A 12,634-nucleotide genomic window follows, 5' to 3' on the forward strand; every position below is an offset into this window, starting at 1 on the left:
CATGGAATGGGTGAAGACTAGCTTCTGTAATGGTATGAACCTTGGAAAGAATGAATCATCTCCTTGGTGCTTTTGGTTGAATTTTGTTTCACATTCTGGATCCTGCTATAATAGAGGAATTTGTAGAGTTCCCTTCCTCACTACTTGATGAGTAGATGTGGTAGAACTTAGATTTTAAATATAATTTGATGGAACTTGCAGGATCATTAAGCATCTGTAAGTCTTATATTACAGCTTCATCAGGTTGATTCCTCATTTTAGCTATATCTGATGCATGCTATTTGCCCTACAGCCTCTTCATAGAATATAGACCCTCTGGATTGGTTGTAATGATTGAGAAGGATAAAACGGGCCAAGAGCTTACAGATTGTTTATGTTCTCTGCTGTTGACAGTCCACAGTTGTTCAAGGAGACCCAGTATGAACCGCCAAATCTGATCTGAATCTATCCCATCTAGCAAATCAATAATGTAAGGTCAATACTGAAACATAAAACAGTAACTCAAAAACATGTTATTTAAATTTGCAAATTTCCTGATTGGAACCGTACCTCTGGATATACACCAATTAATGCATCAGCTTTTGAATAGAATTCTTCTTTTAGTGAAATCACAATCACTTGAAAGTTCTTCTTGGATTGTTCTCGGATGTAATTTGTAACCTGAGCAGAGGAACATAAGATTTTTGAAAATGACAGCTGAGGCACTATAGCTCATAAATGGCTAGCTGATTCTGGAAATAGTACATTTTTTTCCCTACTTTTCCATTCCTATTTGAAATGCATTTAAGTTTTTTTCCCTTTGTAAGCTTTAGCACATTAGAAAGAGTTGGTACTTCACGATCAAATGTGTACAATATTGCTTTGAGCTGCAGCATTCCACATAGCTGTATTAAACAGCACAAAGAACGATAAAAGCCTTGCATATAATTCCTGAATATTCTGGAATAAGATACAATTCTATGTAGTCTTAAATCTTACAGTCTTAACATTTTAACACTGCTACAATAATAGTGAGAATTCTTAATTTTTTTGGTAAATGTTGGGCAATCTACTTCAAGGACATATATACAGAAAGGTGCTAGAAAAACGTCAGCAATATCATGAAGGATCCCACCCACGCTGTTCAGACACTGTTTGTCCCATTCCTATCAGGAAGGAGGTTTCAGAGCATCCACGCCTGGATCACCAGACTCAAAAATACTTTCTCCAAGGAGTAAGGTTTCACCCACTAACCCAACCCACAACTCTTCCCACCACAACTTTATCATATACGTCAGTCAATTTATGTACAGACACTCCTGTACCTAGCAACCTATTATGTAAATACAATCAATGTATATAAGCCAGCTTAAGTATTTGTATTTATTGTGTTTTTTTAAAGTTTTTATTATTATTTCTTGTGTTGCATCAGATCCAGAGTAATAATTATTTTGTTCCCATTTACACTTGAATACTGGAAATGACATTAAACAATCTTGAATCTTTACAGCACATGACTTACTTTTCCAATGTTTGTGTTATCCAAAGCAGCATCAACTTCATCAAGCACAAAAAAAGGAGCTGGCCGATAACTGAAATAGGCAAAGATCTATTTAAATATACGTGTTTTTTTCTTCAGTGAACTTAGGAACAGGAATAGATTATTTAGTCAATCAACAAATTCAGTGAAATCACAGTGGGGCAGATCTCTCTGACCTTATGCCATATAAACCTTTCCCTCACAGGTCTAAATAATTCATGAGATTTAGATTTAAAATTCACCAATCATGGCTCTAATTTTTAAGACACACTACTAAGTCTAGATACCCTAATAGTAGAAATAGGTCCCTATCTGATTCTCTAGGTCCCAAACTTTGAACAGCTGAACCTTTTAAATTTCAGGAATAAATTTCTCATTTCTGTGAGTTAATCTTTAGAATCTAAATGTCATTCTAGTCAATCTATGTAATGTTTCCTTCAAAGTAGATTGGCAAAGTTTTTCAACAAAAAGGGGGTAATCAGAAAAAGCATATAGCCTTGTGTTGAGTGGTCATGTTCCATTTTTTAAGTATACTTAGTGCTGCTCTCAGCACACCCTCTGTAATATTCATTGAATTAGGATAAAATTTCTAGCTTTATAGCATTTATAATGTTACAAATAAATTGAGCCATGAATTGACTTACCTGGGACAAGCTGCAGTAGCCGGATCTCTGGCACTGGGTCTGGCTCTGCAGTGCAGAAGGGAGGGTGGAAAAAGAGGAGAGCGGTAGTGATAGGGGATTCGATAGTTAGAGGTGCAGATAGGAGGTTCTGTGGTTGTGACAGAGAATCCAGGATGGTTTGTTGCCTCCCGGGTGCCAGGGTCAAGGACGTCTCTGATCGCTTGCATGACATTCTGAAGTGGGAGGGTGACCAGCCAGATGTCGTGGTGCACATCGGTACCAATGACATAGCAAGGAAGAGTGAGGAGGTTCTGGCGAGTGAGTATAGAGAGCTTGGTAGGAAGTTGAAAAGCAGGACCTCGAGGGTGGTAATCTCAGGATTGCTACCTGTGCTAGGTGCCAGTGAGGGTAGGAATAGGATGCTCTGGAGGAGGAACAAGTGGCTGAGGAACTGGTGGAGGGGGCAGGGTTTCAGATTTCAGGATCATTGGGACCTCTTCTGGGGCAGGTGGGACCTGTACAAGAGAGACAGGTTACACTTGAACTACAGGGGGACCAATATCCTTTCAGGGAGGTTTGTTAGTGCTATTGGGGAGGCTTTAAACTAGATGTGCAGGGGGATGGGAACCAGAGTGCCAGAGCTGACAGTGTGGATGGGGTGAAAATAAATGATGTTAAAAGTTCAAGCAAATCCGCCAATAGAAAGGCTGTGAGTGGTGGTAAAAATCTTCTGAGGTGTATATATTTCAATGCTAGGAGTATTGCGGGGAAGGCGGATGAGTTGAGGGTGTGGATTGACACGTGGAATTATGACGTTATAGCAATTAGTGAAACTTGGCTACAGGAGGGGCAGAACTGGCAGCTTAATATTCCAGGGTTCCGATGTTTCAGATGTGATCGAGGCAGAGGAATGAAAGGTGGGGGAGTAGCATTGCTTGTTAGGGAAAATATTACAGCAGTGCTCAGGCAGGACAGATTAGAGGGCTTGTCTACTGAGTCCTTATGGGTGGAGCTGAGAAACAGGAAAGGTATGGCCACATTAGTGGGATTGTACTACAGACCACTCAATAGTCAACGAGACTTGGAAGAGCAAATCTGCAGAGAGATAGCAGGCAATTGCAGGAAACATAAAGTTGTGGTGGTAGGGGGTTTTAATTTTCCATACATTGATTGGGACTCCCATACTGTTAGGGGTCTAGATGGTTTAGAGTTTGTAAAATGTGTTCAGGAAAGTTTTCTAAATCAATATATAGAGGGACCAACTAGAGGGGATGCAATATTGGATCTCCTGTTAGGAGACGAGTTAGGACAAGTGACGGAAGTCTGTGTAGGGGAGCACTTTGGTTCCAGTGATCATAACACCATTAGTTTCAATTTGATCATGGACAAGGATAGATCTGGTCCTAGGGTTGAGGTTCTGAACTGGAAGAAGGCCAAATTTGAAGAAATGAGAAAGGATCTAAAAAGCGTGGATTGGGACAGGTTGTGCTCTGGCAAAGATGTGATTGGTAGGTGGGAAGCCTTTAAAGGGGAAACTTTGAAGAGTGCAGAGTTTGTATGTTCCTGTCAGGATTAAAGGCAAATTGAATAGCAATAATGAACCTTGGTTCTCAAGGGATACTGCAACTCTGATAAAGAAGAAGAGGGAGTTGTATGAAATGTATAGGAAACAGGGAGTAAATCAGGTGCTTGAGGAGTATAAGAAGTGCAAGAAAATACTTAAGAAAGTAATCAGGAGGGCTAAAAGAAGACATGAGGTTGCCTTGGCAGTCAACGTGAAGGATAATCCAAAGAGCTTTTACAGGTATATTAAGAGCAAAAGGATTGTAAGAGATAAAATTGGTCCTCTTGAAGATCAGAGTGGTCGGCTATGTGCGGAACCAAAGGAAATGGGGGAGATCTTAAATAGGTTTTTTGCATCTGTATTTACTAAGGAAACTGGCATGAAGTCTATGGAATTGAGGGAATCAAGTAGTGAGATTATGGAAACTGTACAGATTGAAAAGGAGGAGGTGCTTGCTGTCTTGAGGAAAATTAAAGTGGATAAAACCCAGGGACCTGACAGGGTGTTCCCTCGGACCTTGAAAGAGACTAGTGTTGAAATTGTGGGGACCCTGGCAGAAATATTTAAAATGTCGCTGTCTACGGGTGAGGTGCCGGAGGATTGGAGAGTGGCTCATGTTGTTCCGTTGTTTAAAAAAGGATCGAAAAGTAATCCGGGAAATTATAGGCCGGTGAGTTTAATGTCGGTAGTAGGTAAGTTATTGGAGGGAGTGCTAAGAGACAGAATCTACAAGGATTTGGATAGACAGGGACTTATTAGGGAGAGTCAACATGACTTTGTTCGTGGTAGGTCATGTTTGACCAATCTATTGGAGTTTTTCGAGGCGGTTACCAGGAAAGTGGATGAAGGGAAGCAGTGGATATTGTCTACATGGATTTCAGTAAGGCCTTTGACAAGGTCCCGCATGGGAGGTTAGTTAGGAAAATTCAGTCGCTAGGTATATATGGAGAGGTGGTAAACTGGATTAGACATTGGCTGAATGGAAGAAGCCAAAGAGTGGTGGTAGAGAATTGCTTCTCCGAGTGGAGGCCTGTGACTAGTGGTGTGCCACAGGGATCAGTGCTGGGTCCATTGTTATTTGTCATCTATATCAATTATCTGGATGATAATGTGGTAAATTGGATCAGCAAATTTGCTGATGATACAAAGATTGGAGGTGTAGTAGACAGTAAGGAAGGTTTTCAGAGCCTGCAGAGAGACTTGGACCAGCTGGAAAAATGGTCTGAAAAATGGCAGATGGAGTTTAATACAGACAAGTGTGAGGTATTGCATGTTGGAAGGTCAAACCAAGGTAGAACATACAGGGTTAATGGTAAGGCACTGAGGAGTGCAGTAGAACAGAGGGATCTGGGAATACACATACAAAATTCCCTAAAAGTGGCGTCACAAGTAGATAGGGTCGTAAAGAGAGCTTTTGGTACATTGGCCTTTATTAATCAAAGTATTGAGTATAAGAGCTGGAATGTTATGATGAGGTTGTATAAGGCATTGGTGAGGCCGAATCTGGAATATTGTGTTCAGTTTTGGTCACCAAATTACAGGAAGGATATGAAGAAGGTTGAAAGAGTGCAGAGAAGGTTTACAAGGATGTTGCCGGGACTTGAGAAACTCAGTTACAGTGAAAGGTTGAATAGGTTAGGACTTTATTCCCTGGAGCGTAGAAGAATGAGGGGAGATTTGATAGAGGTATATAAAATTATGATGGGTATAGATAGAGTGAATGCAAGCAGGCTTTTTCCACTGAGGCAAGGGGAGAAAAAAACCAGAGGACATGGGTTAAGGGTGAGGGGGGAGAAGTTTAAAGGGAACATTAAGGGGGGCTTCTTCACACAGAGTGGTGGGAGTATGGAATGAGCTGCCAGATGAGGTGGTAAATGCGGGTTCTTTTTTAACATTTAAGAATAAATTGGACAGATACATGGATGGGAGGTGTACGGAGGGATATGGTCCATGTGCAGGTCAGTGGGACTAGGCAGAAAATGGTTCGGCACAGCCAAGAAGGGCCAATAGGCCTGCTTCTGTGCTGTGGTTTCTATGGTTTCTATGAACGCTTACAGAATGCATTGGATACATTTCTACTGGTAGTAAAATCTTCAACACCTTCACGGATATGGTTCTCACATGTGGCCTACAGCAGGTGGTGAATTCTCCAACATGAGCAATAAACCCACTTGACCTCATTGGATCTGGATCAAAGGTTTTCTCAATCTAACACGATTCTAGTGCTACAAAATATTATGCATGGTATTATTTGCTTGAAATTGAGATCTTGACTTCATCAGGAACGTGTCATGGTCATCTCCACCAACGTAAACATAGATGTAGGTAGATAGGTAGGTTAGTGAGGACGAGGTCAAGAGTATTTATTCCTCATATTGGATAATTCACCACCTGCTGAAGGCCCCATGTGGTAGCCTTTTGAACATGGACAATGATGGTGTTACCAAAACCACTCTCAGTGATTGACACTGAAATACTCCATCAAAAATATATTCTTTGCACTTGGTATTTTGTGCTGCTTCCAAATGGTCAAGTAGTGAAGCACTGATTCAACAGTACTCTGGGATGAAGCTGCCTCAGATCAAGCAGCTGATTACATTCAAAGGCAACACACACAAAATGCTGGAGGAACTCAGCCAGCATCTACGGAGGGGAATAGACATCTATTTCTCTTTATAAGTAAACTTTTCTGCTCAATACCCTTCATGGGGTCTGGATAAGTGGGCAGAACCTAGAATAGGAAAGTGGGGGAAGAGGAGTACAAGCTAGCAGGTGATAGATGACACCAGATGAGGGGGAAGGTATAAAGTGAGGTGATAAGTGGAATCTGTAAATGGCTGAAGAAAAAATAATCTAATAGGAGGGAAAAGTAGACCAAGGAAGAAAAGGAAGGAGGAAGGGACCAGAGGGAAGAAAAGCACAAGTGAGGAGAAGGGGTGAGAGTATAACCAGAAAAGGGAATGGAAGGAGAGATGGAGGAAGGGGGAGAAATCAATGTTCATGCTATCAAATGGGAGGCTACCCAAACAGAATGAGGTGCTGTACCTCCATCCTCAGTTTGGCCTCATCATAGCAGTTGGGGCCATGTACAGACAAGTCAGAATGGGAACGAGAAGTCAAACAGAAATGGAAAGCCAGCGTGAAATCCTGCAGACAGAGCAAAGATGCACGACACAGTGTCCCCCAATCCCACTGATGTAGAGGAGGCCACATTGGGAGCACAGATACAATAGATGATCCTGACAGACTTGCTTTATGCTTTTGTCTGTGCGGCTAAGCACAGCAGCAATGCTATATTTATGTTTGCTGATGATACCACTGTCATAGGCCGAATCAAAGGTGGTGACAAATCAGTATCTAAGAGGGAGATTGAAAAATCTGGCAGATTGGCACCATAACAACCACCTCTTACTCAATGTCCGCAAGACCAAGGAGATGATTATTGACTTCAGGAGGAGGAAACCAGAGGTCCACGAGCCAGTCCTCATCAGAGGATCAGATTCAGAGAGGGTTAGCAAGTTTAAATTCCTCAATGTTTATTTTGGAGGACTTGTCCTCGACCCAGCACGCAAGTACAATTACGAAGAAAGCACGGTAGTTCCTCTACTTCCTTAGGAATTTGCAAAGATTCAGCTTGACACCTAAAACTTTGATAAACTTCTATAGATGTGTAGTGGAGAATATACTGACTGGCTACGTCACAGCCTGATATGGAAACACTAATGCCCTTGTATGGAAAATCCTATAAGTAGTTGTAGATACTACCCAGTCCATCAGAGGCAAAACTTTCCCCACCACAGAGAATATCTACATGGAGTGTTGTCACAGGAAAGCAGCATCTATCATCAGGGACCCTCTCCACCCAGGTCATACTCTCTTCTCACAGCTGCCATCAGGGAGAAGGTATAGGGGCCTCAGGACTCACACCACCAGATTCAGGAAGTTATTACCTCTCAACCATCAAACACTTGAGCCCAAGTGGATAACTTCACTTGCCCCATATCATTGAAATGTTCCCACCACCCTATGGACTCACTTTCAAGGATTCATCTCATATTCTCAATATTCATTGTTTATTTATTATTATTACTATTATTATTAATATTTCTCTTTTGTATTTGCTTATCTTGATGTCTTTTACACACTGATTATGGATATACTGAGTTTGCTTGCAAAAAAATGAACCTCAGGATTGTATATGGTGACATTTATGTACTTTTATAATAAATTTACTTTGAATTTTGAAGTAAATTTGAGAGAAGAGTGGAAGTTGGAGGCAAAGTTGATGAAATTAATGAGCTCAACACGGGTGCAGGAAGCAGCAACAATGCATTTGTTAGTGTAACGGGGAAAAGTTGGGGAGCGTTTCAATGCAGGCTTGGAACATGCACTGTTCCATGTAGCTGAGGAAAAAGCAGGCATAGATAGAGCCCATGGCTACACCTTTAATTTGAAAAAAGTGGGAGGAGCTGAAAGAAAAATTGTTGAGAGTAAAGACCAGTGCCAAAAATGAAGAGGAAGATTCTTTCTTCAACCCCCTCCTGTCGCTGACCGGCCTTTCGCTTCACCTGCTAGCTTGCACTCTTTTCTCTCCCCCCACCTTATTCCTGTTTCTGCCCCTTCCTTAACAGTCATGGGAACATCCTCTGTCTATTCCGTTCCATACATGCTGTCTGACTTGCCAAGTTCCTCCAGCATTGTGTGTGTGTGTATATGTGTATGTTAGTCAAGTTTTATAGTATCTGCAGAATTTCTGTGTTTATGAACTACACTCATAGAATAGCTATGACAGCTAGAGGAGTCCTGCTCTTGCCAACCTACCTGGCTGTCTGACCTGTCAATGTATTTTAACCTTTGTGAACAACTTTATTATATACAGTACAATTATTCACCACACTAAAGATAAATTTAGTTTTAAAAGGCTTTGCTTACCCTTCTCCTAATAACTGATGCCTTCCATTTATTTGAATGGGACTTTTCAGGCATATGCAACTGGCACTGGCTCAACAACAAAGAAAGCTGCATTGGTCTCCAAGAGAAGTGCACTGGTGTAGCACTAGCAAAGGCCCAACCAGTACAGGAAATCAACATCTCTTGGAGACACAGAAGATGTTTCTAATGCCACAGCAATCTTGGATATGTGGCTTTCTCTTCCATCATCAAAGTCACTTATTAATATGGTGAACAGATCCATCTTGGAAACTACTCATCCCATCCTGACAATTTGAGTATTTGCCCAATTATTCCTACACTATGCAATTTTCAAGTCAGATCAATAAACCACCATCAGTTCCATTTATTTCAGCTTTTACTAATTAATGGTTTCCTACAAAGGATTTTATCAAGTAGCTTTTATGAAAGTCCACTTGAATAACAGACCCAACCTACCTTCCACAAGTCAATGCTGGCTCTCAGTTCAATTCAAAATTACTCTATATCCTTAGATGCAGGTCAGTGTAATTTCCCTATAACAAATGTTTGGAACACCAGTTTACGATTCTGTTTTCCCACTTCCCATTCTTAAAAACAGTGGAGTGGCATACATACATACTTTACCAACTTCAAGGACAAGATTTTGAATCAAAGTATTGTAAAACAAATATGGCAGATCCTTGTGCCTAATTCAGAATTAGTTTTTTTTTGAGTCATTGCTAGCACACATTTCACTGTAAATGGAAAGAAAATAGGTTAAATTATTTTATCTTCATTAATTATTTTAATGATCTAGCTTCTGAATTGAGTATTTTTTTCTTAGTAATTTTTTTTTGGTGTATTTGATATCACTTGAGGTATTTTCCATACAGCCATTTTGTCACTTTGTTTTGACAAATATTATTTGCCATAACTTCATTTGCTGTGATATGCAATCTTTTTTCCTGTTTGCCAAATTTATACTTATGAATTTTTCCACAACTGCTGTATGCAATTCTCCATAGTCATACAGATTCAGTCAAGAAACAGGACCTTTGGTCCACCATGACAGTGCCTATCATCAGCCATTTACACTAATAATATTTCATTATTAATTCTAATACTGCTTTTATTTTTCCCACGTTCTCAGCACCACAGCCCAAGTTCTTCTACTCATTTATAATACATACTGGTGGCAATTTGAAGTGGCCAATAAACCTTACTTTTATTTTCTATTTCATAACACTGCCCAAAAATCTATGCCTCTCATGGATGATGGGATTCTATTCTCAATCTTCGAAACTACACCCACCCTTTTAACAACTTGCTATTTTCTCCAAACCTAATCTATTTAATTTTGTGTTCTGATTGGTAACGATGACCAGTTTGTGGCTATCACATTATGCCCATTATTGAATTTACAGTTGGAACTCCAGGGCCTCAGCATTGTTAACTTGGTTAAATGTTGAATTCACTACTGTGTAATAATTTGAGGTAAACTGTGTTCAAGTTAACAAAGAAAAATGGATATTAGGGGTCATTGTTCCAGAATACAATTAGGAAATTTTCAGTTTACCTGTGAATCGCAAAAAGCAGTGCCAATGCTGCCACAGACTTTTCTCCTCCTGACAAGTTATCCATAGGCATGAATCGTTTCCCAGGAGCCACACAGTTGTAACCAATACCATCCAAGTAAGGCTCCTCTGAGTTCTCAGGACTGAGGAATGCCTAAGGAGGAACGGAATGTCTTTGAACTTTCTATAAATTAGGTAATTAAAATGGAATATTCCTGATTAGAATGAAGGGATAATGAACATGTAGAAGCGATCATAGACTTGTAGATCAGACAGCAGATATTGTGTTATTCAAATGATGTGGAACTATAACTAAGCCTAAAGGTTATGAATCTAACCATTTATTTAAAAACATCTGGTAGTTGTTACTTGAAGTGGAATTGTAACCATAAGGAATACATTATTTCACAAATATGGAAAAAAAACTAAGGTAACTCATCAGTCTTAATTCTTCTGATTGTATTTAAGATTTAACATTTTCTATTTTATTTCTAACCCTACCCCATACCCTTTTTACATTATCAGCAAGAATAATTAGCAAATTCAAACAGATTCTTATGATTTTTGTCCTTGTCTGAGAAACTGCACTGATTAAGTGTGAACAATGAATGTGTTGTATAGTTAGATGTATCTTATGAATATTTCCTCAATTACCTCAAATTAAAAACTGGATATAGTTTCTGTTGAATAAGAGCGCTTGAATTATATCACTGAAGATGGGACTGTATAGCACATTTTCAATTTCACTCATGATCTGACAAGGGGCATAATTTTAAGGTGAATGGAGTTAAGTATGGAGGGGGATGTCAGAGACAAGTTCTTTACACAGAGAGTAGGGGCTATGTGGGATGGTAGTAGAGGCATATACTTTAGGGGCACTGAAGAAACTCATAGATGGAAGGTTATGTAGGAGGGAAGGGCTAGACTGATCTTAGAGTAGTTATAAGGTCGGCTCAACATCGTGGGCTAAGGGGCCTACACTGAGCTGTAATGGTCTCATGTACCCATTTTTAACACAATTCATATTACTTAGGAAAAAATATATAAATTGTTTACGTACTGGAATACTAATACTAGTAGATTTAGACATTTATTCTCATGCAATGTTCATTGAAATCAATTCCAAACTGGGCTGATTAAACTTGCCAAGCATTAAGAATGCATGGCAAACTTTGTATTCAGCTGCAAGAAATTTAATGGAGTCCTTTTAATCCGTGAGCCAGGACCCCAAATTTGGGCCATCGGTACCATCTGTGAGGAATAATTCTTACAATGATTTTTGGCAAGGTATACACCCCTAGTGCTAGAAAATATGTGATAGCATTACAGCGGTGATTGCTTCTTCAAATCATTCTTAGACCATGTGAACGACATGGCCAGTGACTTGAACCAACAGAAGTTGAACAATCTGCTGCAAAGTCCACTCTCAGCTGAGCTGATAACCCTGTGGACAGACTTTCTGGAACACCTCCGTCACAACAATGGAGAGCTATCCGCATTCTGGATTTCATACATTGACATGGTAGCAAACACAGTACTTGGGCTTTTTGGGCTTCTGCGCACCTCTCGTGAGGGGCCTGGGAGTTGCACCTCCATGCTATAAGAACTATGATCCTATGGTGCTTTGCCTATGATAAGATGAGTTATGCCAGGTACCTGTCCCCTTACTTTCCTCAGATGATGAACCTCCCAGAGAAGAATCCTTCTGTGTATGAGGCCTTCAAGACAGGCCAATTCTGAGTGCAGCTGTCAAGTAACAACCCCTTTGGGCAGATCCCTGTGGACCAGGCTATTGAAGACACACAGACTCCTGGAGGTACATCACGGTTCAGCCTGAACGCTGGAGCTATCAAGCGTTACTACATAACAGCTGAGCACTGCAGTGCATTCCTGGGACAGTTAAGGGAGATGGTGCAAGGTAACAAATCAGAGCTTTGTCATGCGGAGCTACAGCGGCCAATAATCCAGAAAGATGGGGAAGCAGTTTCAGCAGTGGTTAGCCTCATATATGAATGGGTCAACCAACTTGCAGAGAAGCGGGACCTCATTAGCATCTCTACAGCAAAGGCAGCCCCCAAGGACATTGCCTCCGACTTGATGAAGGCATATGAGATTGGTGAGCAATGCTATGCAACCTTCAAGGATGAGAGACTAGAGGAAGACCCACCAGCAAAGAAATTCCATGACCCAATGAAAACCAACAAACTGAAAACATTCAGTGATATGTGTAAGAAGAGAGAAGTGAAATCAAATGGGAGGGCAATCATCTTCAAAGCAGACAGGTGTTTGTTTGGACGCATCATAGTGATGGCACAAGGGCGCAGTCTACGTATGGAGGATATCCTTTCTCATCCCCTTGGACCATTGCCCTGTGCCCTGTCCACACCAGAAGGATTGCTGAGAAAGACAAATAAAGCTACTTTAGCCACAACCTTGCAGAAAA

General features: G+C 40.5%; 1 protein-coding gene across 1 annotated transcript in view; it reads right to left on the minus strand.

Moving 5' to 3' along the window:
* Positions 1-337: 337 nt before the first annotated feature.
* LOC134352361 (structural maintenance of chromosomes protein 1B-like) overlaps positions 338-12,634 on the minus strand; it is a 107,347-nt gene continuing 95,050 nt past the window's right edge. The window contains exons 22-25 of the mRNA XM_063059670.1: positions 10,194-10,345; positions 1,502-1,571; positions 550-660; positions 338-453 (exon numbers count right to left, since the gene is read on the minus strand). Of these exons, the coding sequence (XP_062915740.1) occupies positions 445-453; positions 550-660; positions 1,502-1,571; positions 10,194-10,345 (342 nt within the window). The 3' untranslated portion in view covers positions 338-444. The remainder of the gene's footprint in view (positions 454-549; positions 661-1,501; positions 1,572-10,193; positions 10,346-12,634) is intronic.

This window comes from Mobula hypostoma, chromosome 9 (assembly GCF_963921235.1).
Source record: "Mobula hypostoma chromosome 9, sMobHyp1.1, whole genome shotgun sequence".
NCBI lineage: Eukaryota > Metazoa > Chordata > Chondrichthyes > Myliobatiformes > Myliobatidae > Mobula > Mobula hypostoma.